Source organism: Mobula birostris, chromosome 1 (assembly GCF_030028105.1).
Source record: "Mobula birostris isolate sMobBir1 chromosome 1, sMobBir1.hap1, whole genome shotgun sequence".
Lineage (NCBI taxonomy): Eukaryota > Metazoa > Chordata > Chondrichthyes > Myliobatiformes > Myliobatidae > Mobula > Mobula birostris.
In genome coordinates, this window is record NC_092370.1 from 764,978 (window position 1) to 784,336 (window position 19,359).

Below are 19,359 nucleotides of genomic sequence, written 5' to 3' on the forward strand. Positions count from 1 at the left end.
TAAAGGTTTAAAAGTCAGTCGTTCCTTCATCACTTCAGGACTGTAGTCTTGAACTATCCTGAAGGAATGTTGACGATACTTGATCATCCCTTGTCGACGAGCAATCTGGAGAAGTTGTTCTTTAACATTAACATAATGGAAACGAAGAATAACTGGTCTGGGTTTGGAAACAGCCGCTGCCGACTTTACCCACGGTATACGATGGGTGCAGTCGAGTAATGGAGGATCGTTGGGAAAAACTGAACCGAACGAATCCTTTAAAAGTTGAGCAAAGAATATTACAGGATCTCCAACCTCAACGTCCTCGGGTAAGCCAATTAAACGTAAGTTTTGTCTTCTCGATCGATTCTCAAGATCAATAACTGGATTTAAGTTGTTGGAGCTGTTTAGTAGTCGAAGCTAGATTCTTCTCTAAGATCTCAACTTTTGTATCTGTCTTCTGAGATTTAGTATCCAGCTCAGAAATTTTTGCATCGTGTTTTTGAACATCAGAATTCAGGGATTTCAAAGATTCCATGATTGATTTTAAATCTTCATTGAGGCTTTGACGATGTTGTTCAAATTGAGCAGTTAAACTTTCAGATAATTTTATCCGATGCTGCTCAAACATTTCCTCCAAACACTTCACCATAACTTCGTAAGTTAATTCCGTTGGTTTAGAGTCACCTTTCTTCTTTCCTCCGTTCCCATCAGCGTCTTTCCCATCTTTGGTTTTAGATCTCGTACTCATTTCTTTAAGCTCAAAAGTTGCAATTGACAAAAGGAAGTCAATTAATCGGTAATTCAGAGAGATAAAGTAAGTCTTCTGGTGTACTTAAAGTTGATTAAATCAAGGAGATCATATGTTAAAAAGGATAACGGGAATGGAGCGAAGCCAGAGAGACGACCTCACTCCATGAGCGCTCCCTACAGAATTCCGGAGATCGGTTCTCCTGGCCCTGGATGAAGCCGGAGGTTGAAGAGTACTGCAGGTCGTGCATTTGATGTATACGGAGGAAGACACTGCCTACGAGGGCTGCTCCATTGTCCCACTTGCAGAGTGCGGGGCCACTTGACCTGGTGTGTATGGGTTTCCTGTCAATAGGGCCAGATGGCAGCAACACGGCGAATGTCTTGGTCATTATGGATCACTGCACCGGATATGCACAAGGTTTCCCTACTAAGGACCAGAAGGCGTTCACTGCGGCTAAAGTGTTATGGGAGAAGTATTTCATTTATTATGGGCTCCACAGGCGGATACATAGTGATCGGGGACGAGATTTCGAAAGTAGGCTTTTACATGAGCAACTGAGCATGCTTTGGAGTTGAAGTTGAGGACTGCACCTTACCACCTGTAGGGTGATCCCCAGCCCGAAAGGTTTAATAGGACCTTGCTAGACATGCTCGGAACCTTGGAGATTAGTAAAAAGAACAAGTGGCCATCTGGTCCGCTGCTACAGCTGAATGCAGGATGAAGCTACAGGGTACTCGCTGTATTATCTGATGTTTTGTCACGATGCGAGGTTTGCCTATTGAGCTCTGTTTTAGGACTGGTGGGGAAGATCTACAACAGAAAACTTAACTGAAGTGTGTGTCTGATGTGAGGAGGAAACTGAAAAAAGTTTATGAAATGTGGTCTCGGCTGCCAAGCAGAATCAAAGAAATAAGAGGAGGTATAATCAAAAGGTTAAGTTCTCCCAACTAATGCCTGAAGACCAAGTCCTCATAAATAATTTGGGGCTACCTAGGAAGTATAAGTTGGCTGACTGTGTCAAGGCGGATCGACCTGATGCGGGAGTGCAGATACCACAAACACAATAACACAAGCAATACTTTCTCAAGCGTTACTCTTTATTCATAGCATGCTATGGGGAAGTTACAGACTGATCTCCCAAAGAGCCAGTCCGAACACTACCCTCCCCCGAATCACAATTCTTCACAATTTATAACATTGACCATTACGTCCACAGGAAATCTTACAATTACGCGAGTTAAGACAGTTTTAGAATAGTTTCGATCACATGTTAATATACTATTAGATGTAAAATCATCATTGGTTAGTTATAATTAATTTCTACCAAAGCTAGCCTGGATACAACATCAGTTCCCTATATTGACACCTTCCCCTTTCTCTTGAACATTCTATCCCCTACGCTATCCTTCCCATACTTAGTTATACCTTGAGATGTTTTTGTATGACCAGATAATTCCTTATTTGAACCTTTGTCCAGCATATTCAGAGAACAATGCCTAGTACGTCACCTGTTTCTTTCTGACTTACCCAGCGACAGTATCATAAGGTAATTGATCATTATCTAATCATTGTTCTTAGTCTATACCCATATTTACCTATCCCTCTACTCTTATCAACTACTGGGTGGCTACTCCCTACATAGTGGAGGGTCAGATGCCAAATATACCAGTTTTCAGGGTGAAACCAGAGGATGGGAATGAGCCTGTCAAGATTCTCCATCAGAGCCACCACCTACCTCTGGGACAAGAGGTACGTGTTGACCCAGAACCTGGCCTAGTGGGAGGACTGTGTGGCAACGTTGGGGAACCGAAGGGCCAGCAGCGGGAAGGATTAATTGGATCCCATCCCTGAATGGCTGACCCACCAAACATGAGTTGGAGAGCTCCGAGAGAAGAGGCGGCACACGGGTCTGGGAGCGAAGTTTAAAAGGGGAAAGCTTCGCGGGAACTTGGCTATAACCAGCACACCAGTCGTAAGTTGGAGAGCTGGGAAAGTTCAGGCATAAAAGGGAGATGCTGCCTAGCTGAGCGGTCATTGATGGAGTAGTCTGAGGGCAGAACGGTAGGGCTTTGGCTCATTCGGACTTTGGTGAGATAAATAGGTAGGTGAACTTTGCTTTTTTTCTCCTCCCTTGCATTTTATTTATTTTTGGAGGAATAGAGAGCATGTTGGTAGGGTTAGGACTTTGCCCTGGGAATCTTCCAGTCTCCCAGATGAGCACATCTGCGCCAGGTGCTCCGAGATGCTGCTTCTGAGAGACCGTGTTAGGGATCTGGAGCTGTGGCTCGATGATCTACAGCTTGTAAGAGAAAGTGAGCAGGAGTTAGACAAGTTGGGTGACTGTCGGGGAAGGGATGCGAAGAGCTCAGGTAGTAGAGAGCACCTCTCTGGCCATCCCCCTCAGAGGGATTGAATTTAAGAGCAGGGAGGTCATTCTGCAACTATACGGGGTACTGGTGAGGCCGCACCCGGAGTACTGTGTGCAGTTCTGGTCTCTATACTTGAGGAAGGATATACTGGCTTTGGAGGCAGTGCAGAGGAGGTTCACCAGGTTGATTCCAGAGATGAAGGGGTTAACCTATGAGGAGAGATTGAGTCGCCTGGGACTATACTCTCTGGAGTTCAGAAGAATGAGAGGGGATCTTATGGAAACATACAAAATTTTGAAAGGGATAGATAAGATAGAAGTAGGAAAGTTGTTTCCGATGGTAGGTGAGACTAGAACTGGGGGCATTGCCTCAAGATTCAAGGGAGAAGATTTAGGACAGAGATGAGGAGAAACTGTTTTTCCCAGAGAGTGGTGAATCTGTGGAATTCTCTGCCCAGGGAAGCAGTTGAGGCTTCTTCACTAAGTATATTTAAGATATAGTTAAATAGATTTTTGCATAGTAGGGAATTAAGAGTTATGGGGAAAAGGCAGGTAGATGGAGCTGAGTTTGCGGACAGATCAGCCATGATCTTATTGAATGGCGGAGCAGGCTCGATGGGCTGAATGGCTACTCCTATTTCTTATATTCTTATATAATCGCTATCTAGTTTTGGATGCTGTTAGAGTGACCTGACAGAAGACGACCAAAGCAATAGGGTCTGTGGCATTGAGCCTGGTTCTGTGGTGCAGAAGGGAGAGAAGAAGAAGATGAGGAACGTGGTAGTCATAGGGAATTCAATAGTGAGGGGAACAGACAGGAGGTTCTGTCAGTCTGATAAAGATACCCACGTGGTGTGTTGCCTCCCAGGTGCCAGGGTATGGGATGTCTCAGATCAGGTGCAGAATATTCTGAAGGGAGAGGGTGAACAGCCGGAAGTCTTGGTACATGTTGGTACCAATAACATAGGTAGAAGAAGGGAGGAGGTCCTGAAGAGAATTCAGGGAATTGGGTAGGAAGGTGAAAAGCAAGTCCTCCAGGGTAGTAATCTCGGGATTGCTGCCTGTACCACGTGCTAATGAGTGCAAGAATAGCATGATTGGGCATATTAATGTGTGGCTGAGAGACTGGTGTAGGGGGCAGGGCTTCAGGTTCCTGTAACATTGGGGCCTATTCTGGGGGAGGTACAACCTGTACAAAAAGGACAGGTTACACCTGAACCCAAAAGGATCCAATATCCTAGTAGGCAGGCAGGTTTAATAAAGCTGTTTGGGATGGTTTAAACTAATTTGACAGGGGGATGGGAACTGGAGTGATAGAGCTGAGGAAGGGGAAAGCAGAAATAAATCAAAAATAGCGTGCAACTGAGATGATAGAAAGGACATGCAGGAGATGAGACATAATCACAGCCAGTGGGATGAGTTACAGGGCAATAGAGGCGTAGTGCAGTTAAAACAGAAAGCAATAAATACTGGACTGAAAGTGTTGTATTTGAATGCACGCAGCATAAGAAATAAACGGACGATCTTGAAATTCAGCTACAGATTGGCAAATATGAAGTTGTGGCAATCTCTGAAACTTGGCTAAAGGATGGCTGCCATTGGTACTTAAGTCCAAGTTAACAATTCATTGGAACTACGAATGTCTACCTTACTCAATGCACATATTCATTACTGGTAACCCCATGGATTTGCACCACCACTCAACCCCTGCAGCGTCAATAACCACATATCTCAATCACTTGACAAATAATAGTTTAGCAAGCTTAAACACCCAACCCACTGGATGAATGCTCAGGGCAATCACACAGCATCCAACGAAGCTCAGGCTAACCAAACGGATGCCAGTAGAATATGGCATGGTCTAAATGAGATCACTGGGCGCAAAGAAAAGGCTAGGAATATCAATAACTGTGGCGCTTCTCTTCCTGACGAACTTAACGTATTCTACGCAAGATTTGAACAGAAGAGCGTCCCACTCCCTCCGGATGAACCGGACCTGGTGGCATCGAGATTCATCGTCACCAAGGAGGACGTTAGAAGGGCCTTCCTGAAGATAAATCCAAGGAAGGCGATGGGCCCAGATGGCCTGCCAGGACGGGTTCTCTGGACCTGTGAAAGTGAGCTAGCTGGAGTGTTTGCTGACATCTTCAACTGCTCCTTGCTTCAGTCTAAGATCCCCTTGTGTTTTAAGAAGGCAACGATAATCCCAGTGCCAAAGAAGAGCAAGGTGGCATGCCTGAATGACTATCGACCTGTGGCTCTGACATCAATTGCTATGAAGTGCTTCAAGAGATTGGTTATGGCACACATCAACCACAGCCTACCGGTCAACCTTTTTTTAATATAATTTTTATTGAGTTTTCAAAAAGAATACATGAAAAGATAAAATCTACCCTCCCTCCTCCCCTTAACCACCCCCCATATATATAGTCCTACCTAAAGAGAAAGAAAGAGAGAAAAAAGAAAAGAACCGCCTGGGTGTTGGAAGGTTTCCATATGCTCCATGGGATTCAAAATAAATTTGGTATAATTATTCGTTACTTTCCCCAAGGGACCAAGGTCTTTATCGGAGCACTTAAATATGCCACCCTATCTTTTGTAAATAAGGGCGCCAAATATTCAAAAATGTTACATATTTATCTCTTAAATTATAAGTAATTTTTTCGAGTGGAATAGAACTAGCCATTTCATTATTCCAACGATCCATACTTAAATACGAATCAGATTTCCAAGTAACTACTATAGTCTTCTTAGCTACTGCCAATGCAATTTTTATAAATTCTTTCTGATATTTATTCAATTTAAGTTTCGGTTTTATCCCTTCAATATCACCTAATAGAAATAATACAGGGTTACGTGGAAGTTGAGTTCCAGTAATTTGTTCCAATAAGACTCTTAAATTTATCCAAAAGGGTTGAATTTTAAAACAAGACCAAGTAGAATGTAAAAAAGTACCAATTTCTTGATTACACCGAAAGCATTTATCAGATAGATTTGAATTTAATCTATTTATTTTTTGTGGTGTAATATATAATTGGTGTAAAAAAATTATATTGTACTAATCTAAGTTGAACATTTATTGTATTTGTCATACTGTCAAGACAGAGTCTTGACCAATTTGTTTCATCAATATTAATATTCAAATCTGTTTCCCATTTTTGCTTTGACATGGGTTCCTTGTTTAATTGTCTGTTCTTGAATCAAATTATACATACGAGAAATAAATTTTTTAATTTTCCCTTTTTGAATTAAAATTTCAATTTCATTAGGTTTTGGCAAAAACATTGTTTGACCCAGCTTACCTTTTAAGTAAGCCCTTAATTGAAAGTAACAAAAGAAAGTATTATTAGATATTTTATATTTATCCTTTAATTGTTCAAATGACATCAATATACCTCGTTCAAAACAATCTCCTATAAATTTAATCCCTTTTTGGTACCAATTATATAAAAGTTGATTGTCCATTGTAAAAGGAATAAGTGTTTTGAAACAAAGGTCTCCTTGCTAATAGAGATTTCTGTGTTTCATTATCATCATTTATCTTATTCCATAAATCAATCAAATGTGTTAATATAGAAGATTCTTTCTTTTCCCGTATCCATTTAGATTCCCATTTATATATAAAATCTTCAGGTCTATTTTCTCCTATCTTATCTAGTTCTATTTTAATCCATGCTGGTTTTTGATCATCGAAGAAAGATGCAATAAATCTAAGTTGATTTGCTTTATAATAGTTTTTAAAGTTTGGAAGTTGTAACCCTCCTAACCTAAATTTACTTGTCAATTTTTCCAATGATATTCTTGACATTTTACCTTTCCAAAGAAATTTTCTCACACATTTATTTAACTCTTGAAAAAATTTCTGTGGCAATTGTATTGGTAATGTTTGAAACAAATACTGTAATCTAGGAAATATATTCATTTTTACAACATTGACTCTACCTACTAATGTTATTGGTAGTATCATCCATCTGTCAAAATCTTCTTGAATTTTTTTCAACAGTGGTAAATAATTAAATTTATATAAATTCTTTACATCATTATCAAGTTTTATACCTAAATACTTTATACCATTTACCGGCCATCTAAATTGAGTTACTAATGGACATTGACTATAGTCTCCTTTAGTAAGAGGTAAAATTTCACTTTTATCCCAATTTATTTTGTAACCTGATACCTTCCCATATTCATCCAATCTAGAAGATAATTTATGTAACGAATGTTGTGGGTTTGTTAAATAGATCAAAACATCATCGGCAAAAAGATTAATTTTATATTCCTTCTGATTAACTCTAAAACCCATAATATCTGGATCAATTCTGATTAGTTCTGCTAATGGCTCTATCGCCAGTACAAATAAAGCAGGTGATAATGGACAACCTTGTCTAGTTGACCTTTTTAACTGGAATGGTGTTGAAATTTGAGAATTTGTCACTACTTTAGCTTTAGGGTTAGAATTTAAAGTTTTAATCCAATTTATAAAAGATGTTCCTAACCCATATTTTTCTAATACTTTAAATAAAAAATCCCATTCTAATCTATCAAATGCTTTTTCTGCATCCAAAGCTACTACTATACTCTTCTCATCCCTTTTTTGTGCCAAATGGATTATACTGAGTAGCCGGATTACATTATCTGCCAATTGTCTATTTTTAATAAATCCTGTTTGATCCATATGTATTAATTTTGGTAAATATTTAGATAATCTATTTGATAAAATTTTTGCTATTATTTTATAATCTGTATTCAATAAAGAAATAGGCCTGTATGACATTGGTTTCATAGGGTCTCTCTTTTTTTGGCAATACTATTACAATCGCTGTTGAAAAAGATTCTGGAAGTTTATGTATTTTTTCTGCTTGACGTATTAGTTCCATAAAAAGAGGAAATAATAAATCTTTAAATTTTTTATAAAATTCAGGTGGAAAACCATCTTCTCCTGGAGATTTATTACTTTGGAGTGATCCTAAAGCTGCTTCAATTTCTTTTAATGTAAAAGGCATGTCTAATCTTTTCTGTTCTTCCAAATTCAATTTTGGAAGAGAAATTTGTGATAAAAACCTTTCTATCTCATTAACATCATTTTGGGATTCTGATTGATATAATTACATTTATTACATACAGTTATTACATTTTGTATTCTAATTGGTAACGTTTTATTGATCAAAATTGCTACTCCCCTCGCTTTTGAATTAAATGAAGCCGCAACAACACTTCCCACCCAATCTCTCTTTAGTTTCTGATGTTCTGTTTCTGTTAGGTGCGTTTCCTGTATAAAAAAAAAAAAGCTAAATCTATCTTCATTTTTTTAATATGTGTTAAGATTCTTTTTCTTTTCACTGGTCCATTAAGCCCATTAACATTAAAACTCAAAAAGTTCAATAAATTAGTCATTATTCTTAACAAAGTTACTCCAATCTAAAACATTACTTATCTTCTCAACTCTCATAGTTCCTTGGGGAATCTCTTTAAACTTCACCATGTTGCTATGGGTTTCCCTCCCAACCTTCCAGGCAAAAAGAAAAGATAGAAAGAATACAAAAAAAGAAAAAACAAAATACCCCCCCACTAATGTTGTGAATGAAAAGATACACAACACTACCCCCCTCCATTTTACGGGTCGTGGCAAAAGCCACGCTTGCACACATGATTAGCGTAGCAATCGATCAGTGCTTCTTCCAGCTCCCCCGCAACAAAAAAATATAGGCAAAATTAATGTTACTATTCCCAACTAATATTCCTCCAGTTTTAACCTTTCTTACCCCCCTCATATAATTAATGATATATTTATACATTCATCCAGCTTCAAAAATCCAACAAGTCCATTCTTTAACCCAATCTTCATCTTCAATCTATCTCGCTCCCCTGGATTTGTTCTTGTATCTGGTGAATATTCAGAGAATCTCACACAAACTGCTCTGCTTTCTGGTAGTCATCAAAAAATCTTTTTTCTCCACCAGGCAAAAAAATCTTCAAGGTTGCAGGATAACGCAGTGTAAATTGATAACCATGATCCCATAGGGTTTTTTTCACTGGATTAAATTTCTTCCTTCTCTTCAAAAGTTCATAACTTATATCAGGGTAGAAAAAAACTTTGTTCCCTTTAATTATCAATGGCCCTTTTCTATCCTTGGCAGCTCAAGCAGCTGCCTGTAGAATCCTTTCCTTGTCTTGAAATCTTAAGAATTTTATTAAAATCGATCGTGGATATTGGTCATCTTTTGGTTTTGGTCTTAGAGCTCTATGTGCCCGCTCAATTTCAATTGGTCGAACCTCCTCTTCCATTTGCAAAACATCCGGGATCCATTTTTGAAAAAATTCTATTGGTTTTTCTCCCTCCGTACCTTCTTTAAGACCAACAATTTTAATATTATTACGTCTACTGAAATTTTCCAACATGTCCACTTTCTCCAAGAGTCGATTTCTTTTCGAGTTCCAGACAAGCAAATCATTTTCTGTTTTTTCCACTCTTATCATTCATATGCCCCATTGCTCTTTCCATCTTTTGAAGCTTCTTATCCATTTTTTCCTGTCTTTCCATAACTTTATTATAGCACATCTTCGTATCTCTAAGCTCTTCTCTTACTTTTCTTAGTTCAGCTGTTAATTGCAATATAGCCTCTCTTATGTCTCTATCATCTCCTTTACTTCCAATCGCTTCCAATTCTTCCTCCTCCTCTTCATCTGTGTTCTCTGCAGAATCCAATTCTGACTGAGTCATTTTCAATTGCAGTGGCTGTCGGTTCTTGTAGTTTGCGTTGTGTCGATTTGCGCATGCGCTCTTCTTTGCGCATGCGCATTTCCGGTGCCTTCTTCGAAGAACCGGTTACCACCGCCATTGCTCCCTGTTCTACCGAAGGAGATCCAACCTGAGTCCGAGGCTCCATCGTTGCAGTAGGCCCTTTTTTCTTCCCCTCTCGCGGCTGCTTCGCAACAGCAGACTTCTTTTGTTGCGGTTTAGGAGGCATATCATAAAGTAGTCTTACAAAGTTTATAAATAGTTTTCAGAAAATATTTATTAACTTTGTTTTGTTTAAACGGTACTTTACTGATTTGTTGCGGGAGAGCTGGATTTACACGTCTCAATCCCACGTCATCACGTGACACCCCCACCGGTCAACCTTGACGCTTTGCAATTCGCCTACCGGAGCAACAGGTCAACGGCAGATGCCATCTCTCTAGCCCTACATTCCTCCTTAGAACACCTGGAGAATAAAGACGCATACGTAAGGCTCCTTTTCATTGACTACAGCTCTGCCTTTAATACCATCATTCCAAATAAACTGATTCCTAAGTTCTGGAACCTGGGCCTTAGCATTCAGATCTGCAGCTGGATCTTCAACTTCCTCACAGACAGGACCCAGGCTGTAGAAATAGGGGACAGGCTCTCCCCTACAATCAGTCTGAGCACCGGTGCCCCACAAGGCTGTGTATTCAGCCCCCGGCTATACTCACTGTACACCCATGATTGTGTAGCCAAGTTTCCATCGAACTCAATATGTAAGTTTGCTGATGACACAACAATTGTAGGCCGTATCTCGGGTAATGATGAGTTTGAGTACAGAGAGGAAGTTAAGAACCTGGTGGCATGGTGCGAAGACAATAACCTATCCCTCAATGTCAGCAAGACGAAGAAATTGGTTGTTGACTTCAGAGGGAGTAGCAGACCGCATGACCCAATTTACATCGGTGTTGCGCAAGTGGAACAGGTCAAAAGCTTTAAGTTCCTCGGGGTCAATATCACAAGTGACCTGACTTGGTCCAACCAAGCAGAGTTCACTGCCAAGAAGGCCCACCAGCACCTTTACTTCCTGAGAAAACTAAAGAAATTTGGCCTGTCCTCTAAAACCCTCACTAATTTTTATAGATGCACGTAGAAAGCATTCTTCTAGGGTGCATCACAACCTGGTATGGAAGTTGTCCTGTCCAAGGCCGAAAGAAGCTGCAGAAGATCGTGAACACGGCGCAGCACATCACACAAACCAATCTTCCATCCTTGGACTCACTTTGCACCGCACACTGTCGGAGCAGTGCTGCCAGGATAATCAAGGACACAACCCACCCAGCCAACACACTTTTTGTCCCTCTTCCCTCCGGGAGAAGGCTCAGGAGCTTGAAAACTCGTTCAGCCAGATTTAGGAACAGCTGCTTTCCAACTGTGATAAGACGACTGAACGGATCCTGACCCGGATCTGGGCCGTACCCTCCAAATATCTGGACCTGCCTCTCGGTTTTTTTGCACTACCTTACTTTCCATTTTTCTATTTTCTATTTATGGTTTATAATTTAAATTTTTAGTATTTACTAATTTTAACTATTTTTAATATTTAATATTTGTAATCCAGGGAGTGGGAAGCGCAGAATCAAATATCGCTGTGATGATTGTACATTCTAATACCAATTGTTTGGCGACAATAAAGTGTAAAGTACATTCCCAAAACTTTCCCACTTCTGATGTCAGGCTCACTGGCCTATAATTTTCTGGCTTATTCTTGGAACCTTTCTTAAACAATGAAACAACATGAGCTATCCTCCAAACTTCCAGCACCGCACTCATAGCTAAGGATGTTTTAAATATCCATGCTAGGACCCCTGCAATTTCTGCTGTTTCCCACAAGGTCTGATGGAGCATATTGTCAGACCCCGGGGATTTATCCACCCTAATTTGCCTCGAGTAAACACCTCCTCCTCTATAATCTGTATATAGTCTGTGACCTCACCGCTGTTTTGCCTCATTTTATTCACTGTGTGTCCATCTCCCGTATAAAAAAAATCCATTTCAGATCTCCCAGTCTCTTGGCTCTATGCATAGATGACCACTAATTTTCAAGCACACCAATTTTGTCCCTTGTAATCCTTTTGCTCTTAATGTGTTTGAAGAAGCCTTTGGAATTCTCCTTCATCTTGTCTGCTGGGATAACCTTGAACCTTAGCCCTCCTGATTTACTTCTCAAGCTTTCTCTTGCATTTCTTTTACTCAAGTATCTCATTTGATCCTCCCTGCCTATACATACTATGCACCTCTTCCTTATCCAGGGCCTCAGTGTCTCTCGAAAACCAAGATTCCCTAAATCGTTATCCTTGCCTTTTTGACGTAGCACCTAAATTTGGCATGTGGCCGTGAAGTAGCATTTCAGGTATACCCACTACAGTATTTATTAGCTTTTAAATGGAAATAAATGTATAATTGGTATGTTGGTCTCCATTTATGATGTATTGACACAGATGTGCAAGAGTATAAAGCCTGAATCCTTTGAATGGGTTAGGACATTAGTGTTTTAGTTACAAAAACGTGAAGCAGATATTGTGCTGAAGTATTTGGGAGCTTTTGTGTCCCTGTCATCAGCACACTTTTGTTGAAACAGTTTGATAAGATTGAATTGTTTTCCTGCACAGCCTTTTCTGTAACTGGGTTTAAGTTGCTTTACAATTCATTAACTGCTTAACCTAATAAATAACCCCTTGAACATTCAATGTGATATCTGTTCCTTGTTTTTCCCAATCACCTTTCAATGATCCGCTGGTTCAATAAGATGGACTTTTGATCCTTGTTTTTCCCAATTATCTTGCAACAGTCCTCTGGTATAATGAGATGGACTGTTGACCTCTGTCTACCTATTGTGACCTTTATTCTCTATAGGTCAGTACATGTGACAGTGAGAAACCAGATTAACAGTTTACTTTGGTTATTTTGCCTCATATTCACTGCTGCTCTCTTAAACTTTTAACTCTTCTGGATGTGGCTTGTTGTACACTTGGGGATTTGTGGAGGAAGATGTTCTGGAGAACGTACATCAGCCAGTAGAACATTCAATAAACTGGAGCTTGATCATGTGTGTAAATGATAAACATTCAGCCTAGGTGATCACATTTCTTCCGAAAGCTCCTCTTGTGCAATCATTAGGTTGAAGTTACTAAAGGAGAAGGGAACTTCTCCAGGGTCCTGGCAAATAAATAGTTCCGTTCTTTTTTTAAAACGGGTAGAATCATTTCTTTGTCTTTCCCTAGATAGAACATTCTTGGGCTTAAGGTGAGAGTGAAAGATTTTTAGGATACTTGACAGGCAACTTTTCCCACACAGGATGGGCATTTACAGAATGCACTGCCAGACGACGTGGTAGAAGTGGGGAATAACTGCTTAGATGGGTACCTTGATTAGAGAAAGGTTGGAGGGGATGTGGACCAAATGATGGCATGGATGAACTGGGCTAATGCATCTATTTCTGCTCATCTGTAAGTGATTGGTGACATATCTTGAGGATATTGAGGATCATGACAGGCAAAGTATATTTGGAAAGAGAATAGTGCAACATTTGAATCTGATTTTGATCCCTGTGAACCTGTGTCTAATTGATATCTCTACTAATACTTTGTGTGGTGAGTGTGAATACTTATTTTCACAGCATGCATATTTAACTTTACAACTAGGCTTCACGTACACCAGATAGAAAGGATAGAAAATCAGCAACTGGGGCAAAGAAGAGGAAAAGATCCCGTTCCCCTTCGCCAATACAGACACCAGCTGAGTCCCGGAAGAAGACAGGAAAGAAAGGGTAAATAAAGTTTTTCCTTCATGAATGTAGGTCACAGGGATTGTGTTCAGTTTGACAACTACACAGCAAGAAACAAGAATTGTACCCTATTTGTCAGCTGCTGTGTTTTTGTATAATTGCATTATTGACTTGAACATCAATCTATTTGGTCCAGACAATGCTAAGCAAGTTGTCCAGAATGCTGTGAGACTTCAGGAAGATTTGTTCGTAAATTAAATGACAGCAGATATGAACCTTCAGCTCAAAACCAAAGTGCCTGATGAGCAAAGCATTGATGCATTACTTTGGAAAATTTGTTGCTGCACAAAATGTTTTGCAAGCAGAGTTTGAAGTCAGAATTTGATCTTATGAGAATAGGTCAAATACTAATACTTCATGTGATTTTTTTTCTTCTGAATAATGTTTTGCTCAGAAGTATTTGGTTAAAACTTTCAGCTGGGTTGTCATAAGCAATATTGACTGGATTGGAGCTTTAATTGCTCTTAGTTTCTTTGAGTATAACAACTTAAACCAGGGGCTGATGAATTGTCTGCTTTGTTGGTGTTCATTTAACTTAGAATAACGCCATCATGGATGTTGGTCATTTAATGTTTTATTTTGAATGGTAGTAAGGAAGTACCATAGTTGAATGCAGACTTTCATCCTCCACCCCTTCCATAGTCACTGCTAGACCCACCGAGTTCCTTCAGCTGATTGTTCAATGTATTTGGTCTTTCAGTTCAAGAGTGCAATTTGAGCCCAGATATTACAAATTTTTTCTCCAAATAATTGTGGGAAGAACATCTTTTATTGTATTATTACATGTTACTGTACTGACAATTACAAGGCATTTGATTAAAGGTGAGAGTAACCGTAATGCCAATTTAATCTGCACATTGTCTATATCTTTCAAATCATGTCTATATATAATATTTTAAAAATATATATTGATATTTATTTCCCCCTCATTGTAAAGCAATGCCATCTAGTATTTGATTTTTCCATCCAGGAAGAATTCTCTCACCATCTACCCTTTTTGTGGCGACTTACCCACCTTAATGCTCATCTAAAGAATTGGTATTTCTGGATCTCGTCAATTCTGCTTTTTAACTGACTTGGAAAAGAGGGTAATAATAATGGTCAGGAACTGAAATTGGCAGATATGTTGAGTGGAATCCTGTGAAAATCTGGATTGGGGTACAACTGTTCCCATGTTTATCAGTGACTTCAATGCTGGGATAGTCTTGTATGCTTGCATAGCAATATAACCTTCAAATGATGGTGTCTGTAGAATGGTGACAGAAAATCAAGTCAGTTGAATTAGAGGTTAATATATGCAGTTCGAGTAATGAGAATGCCTGTTTGAAATGCTTCTCTGGAATAAATCAAATGGATCGGGAAACATAGCCATAAAAGCATTTGGTTAGATCACATCTCAACCTCAGACCAATTGTCATCTCTTTCTTTGGTGAAGTAGAAACATAGAAAACCTACAGTGCAACACAGGCCCTGCGGCCCACAATGCTATGCCGAACATGTACAAACCCCATTTCCAGAAAAGTTGGGATATTTTCCAAAATGCAATAAAAACAAAAATCTGTAATATGTTAATTCACATGAACCTTTATTTAACTGACAAAAGTACAAAGAAAAGATTTTCAATAGTCTTACTGACCAACTTAATTGTATTTTGTAAACATACACAAATTTAGAATTTGGCTGCAACACACTCAACAAAAGTTGGGGCAGAGGCATGTTTACCATTGTGTTACATCACCTTTCCTTTAATAACACTTTTTAATCATTTTGGAATTCTCTGCCCAGGGAAGCAGTTGAGGTTTTCTCACTACGTATATTTAAGAAATGGGTAGATAGGTTTTTAACATAGTAAGGGAATTGAGGGTTATGGGGAAAAGACAGGTAGATGGAGCTGAGTTTACGGACATATCAGCCATGATCTTAATGGATGCGGGGCAGGCTCGATGGGCCGGGTGGCCTACTCCTGCTTCTGTTTATGTTCTTATGTTCATTTGGTATTTGGAAACAAATTTGAGCTGTCTTTCATGAATCTGTGACACATAGGCAGCCCACTCCATATGTGAAGCGAAGAGGGCAGCGAGACGAAGAGGAGCAGGAGGATCTTACAAAAGACATGGAGGACCCTACACCTGTACCCAATGTGGAAGAAGTTATTCTACCAAAAAATGGTGAGGAAGTAGTGCCTTTCCTTCTGAACTCAATTGTTGCTGGTTCCTGGAAATGGCATATTTATGATGTTGCAACATGGCTTTGTGTTAATTAAAAACAAATGTACTAGACCATAAGACATAGGAGCAGAATTAGGCCATCTGGCACATCGAGTCTGCTCTGCCATTCAATCATGGCTGATCCTTTTTTTTTTAATATCTCCTCTTCAACCCTATTTCCCGGCCTTCTCCCCGTAACCTTTGATGCCATGTCAAATCAAGAACCTACCCATCTCTGCCTTAAATACACCCAATGACCTGACCTCCACAGCTGCATGTGGCAACAAGTTCCACAAATACACCACCTTTTGGCTAAAGAAACTTCACTACATCTCTGTTTTGAAAGGGCGTCCCTCTATCCTGAGGCTGTGCCCTCTTGTCCTAGAGTCTTCCACCAGGGGAAACATCCTTTCCACATCTACTCCATCTAGGCCTTTAAACATTCAAAAGGTTTCAATGAGATTCAATGGGGGACAGTGACCACCGCTCCCTGGCCTTTAGCATTATCATGGAAAAGGATAGAATCAGAGAGGACAGGAAAATTTTTAATTGGGGAAGGGCAAGTTATGAGGCTATAAGGCTAGAACTTGCGGGTGTGAATTGGGATGATGTTTTTGCAGGGAAGTGTACTATGGGCATGTGGTCGATGTTTAGAGATCTCTTGCAGGATGTTAGGGATAAATTTGTCCCGGTGAGGAAGATAAAGAATGGTAGGGTGAAGGAACCATGGGTGACAAGTGAGGTGGAAAATCTAGTCAGGTGGAAGAAGGCAGCATACTTGAGGTTTAGGAAGCAAGGATCAGATGGGTCTATTGAGAAATATAGGGAAGCAAGAAAGGAGCTTAAGAAGGGGCTGAGAAGAGCAAGAAGGGGGCATGAGAAGGCCTTGGCGAGTAGGGTAAAGGAAAACCCCAAGGCATTCTTCAATTATGTGAAGAACAAAAGGATGACAGGAGTGAAGGTAGGACTGATTAGAGATAAAGGTGGGAAGATGTGCCTGGAGGCTGTGGAAGTGAGCGAGGTCCTCAATGAATACTTCTCTTTGGTATTCACCGTTGAGAGGGAACTTGATGGTGAGGTCTATATGAGTGAGGTTGATGTTCTGGAGCATGTTGATATTAAGGGAGAGGAGGCGTTGGAGTTGTTAAAATACATTAGGACGGATAAGTTCCCAGGGCCTGACGGAATATTCCCCAGGATACTCCATGAGGTGAGGGAAGAGATTGCCGAGCCTCTGGCTAGGATCTTAATGTCCTCATTGTCCATGGGAATGGTACCGGAGGATTGGAGGGAGGCGAATATTGTCCCCTTGTTCAAAAAAGGTAGTAGGGATAGGTTGAGTAATTATAGACCTTGCGTCTGTGGTGGGAAAGCTGTTGGAAAAGATTCTTAGAGATAGGATCTCTGGGCATTTAGAGAATCATGGTCTGATCAGGGACAATCAGCATGGGTTTGTGAAGGGCAGATCGTGTCTAACACGTCTGATAGAGTTCTTTGAGGAGGTGACCAGGCATATAGAAGAGGGTAGTGCAGTGGATGTGATCTATATGGATTTTAGTAAGGCATTTGACAAGGTTCCACATGGTAGGCTTATTCAGAAAGTCAGAAGCCATGGGATCTAGGGAAGTTTGGCCAGGTGGATTCAGAATTGGCTTGCCTGCAGAAGGCAGAGGGTGGTGGTGGAGGGAGTACATTCAGATTGGAGGATTGTGACTAGTGGTGTCCCATAAGGATCTGTTCTGGGACCTCTACTTTTTGTGATTTTTATTAACGACCTGGATATGGGGGTAGGAAGGTGGGTTGGCAAGTTTGCAGATGACACAAAGCTTGGTGGTGTTGTGGATAGTGTAGAGGATTGTGGAAGACTGCAGAGAGACATTAATAGGATGCAGAAGTGGGCTGAGAAGAGGCAGATGGAGTTCAACCTGGAGAAGTGTGAGGTGGTACACTTTAGAAGGACAAACTCCAAGGCAGAGTACAAAGTAAATGGTAGGATACTTGGTAATGTGGAGGAGCAGAGGGATCTGGGGGTACATGTCCACAGATCCCTGAAAGTTGCCTCATAGGTAGATGGGGTAGTTAAGAGAGCTTATGGGGTGTTAGCTTTCATAAGGCGAGGGATAGAGTTTAAGAGTCGCGATGTAATGACGCAGCTCTATAAAACTCTGGTTAGGCCACACTTGGAGTACTGTGCCCAGTTCTGGTCGCCTCACTATAGGAAGGATGTGGAAGCATTGGAAAGGGTACAGAGGAAATTTACCAGGATGCTGCCTGGTTTAGAGAATATGCATTATGATCAGACATTAAGGGAGCTAGGGCTTTACTCTCTGGAGAGGAGGAGGATGAGAGGAGACATCTTGTACACCTCTATCATAATAAGAGGAATAGATAGAGTGGATAGCCATCGCCTCTTTCCAGGGCACCACTGCTCAGTACAAGAGGACATGGCTTTAAGGTAAGGGGTGGAAAGTTCAAGGGAGATATTAGAGCAAGGTTTTTTACTCAGTGGTTGGTACGTGGAATGCACTGCCTGAGTCAGTGGTGGAGGCAGATACACTCGTGAAGTTTAAGAGACTACTAGACAGGTATATGGAGGAATTTAAGGTGGGGTGTTATATGGGAGGCAGGGTTGGAGGGTCAGCACAACATTGTGGGCTGAAGGGCCTGTAATGTGCTGTACTATTCTATGTTGTATGTTTTATGTCCCCCGTCATCCTTCTGAATTCCAGCGAGTACAGGCCCAGAGCCATCAAACGTTCCTCGTATGATAACCCTTTCATTCCTGGAATCATCTTTGTGAACTTCCTCTGGACCCTCTCCAATGCCAGCACATCTTTTCTAAGTTGAGGGGTCCAAAACTGTTGACGGCGCCTTATAAAACCTAAGCATCACATCCTTGCTCTTGTATTCTAGACCTCTTGAAATGACTCCCAAATCCCTCTGCATCTCAGACTTCTGGTTTTTCTCCCCATTTAGAAAATAGTCTGCACGTTTACGGCACTGGGGTCTCTATATCTATAATAATCTCTATAAGATTATTAAGGGATTGGACACGCTGGAGGCAGGAAGCATGTTCCCGCTGATGGGTGTGTCCAGAACCAGAGGCCACAGTTTAAGAATAAGGGATAGGCCATTTAGAACAGAGTTGAGGGAAAACTTTTTCACCCAGAGAGTAGTGGATATACGGAATTCTCTGCCCCAGAAGGCGGTGGAGGCCAAGTCTCTGGATGTTTTCAAGAAAGAGATGGATAGAGCTCTTAAAGTTAGCGGAATCAAAGGTTATGGGGATAAGGCAGGAACTGGATACTGATTGTGGATGATCAGCCATGATCACAGTGAATGGTGGTGCTGGCTTGAAGGGCCGAATGGCCTACTCCTGTACCTATTGTCTAGTGTCTATATTCCCTCTCATTTCTCTTTTATTTTTAAGATACTTGAAAAAGCTTTTAGTGTCCACTCTGATATTATTTGCTAGCTTGC

The 19,359-nt window shown here is 40.6% G+C and overlaps 1 protein-coding gene across 4 annotated transcripts in view; it reads left to right on the plus strand.

Annotated features, from left to right (window-relative positions):
* The window catches only part of smarcc1a (SWI/SNF related BAF chromatin remodeling complex subunit C1a), a 221,757-nt gene that overhangs the window by 59,288 nt on the left and 143,110 nt on the right, over positions 1-19,359 (plus strand). For all 4 annotated transcript variants that reach the window (XM_072251690.1, XM_072251677.1, XM_072251683.1 and 1 more), the window contains exons 10-11: positions 13,530-13,654; positions 15,716-15,840. In XM_072251690.1, the coding sequence (XP_072107791.1) occupies positions 13,530-13,654; positions 15,716-15,840 (250 nt within the window). The remainder of the gene's footprint in view (positions 1-13,529; positions 13,655-15,715; positions 15,841-19,359) is intronic.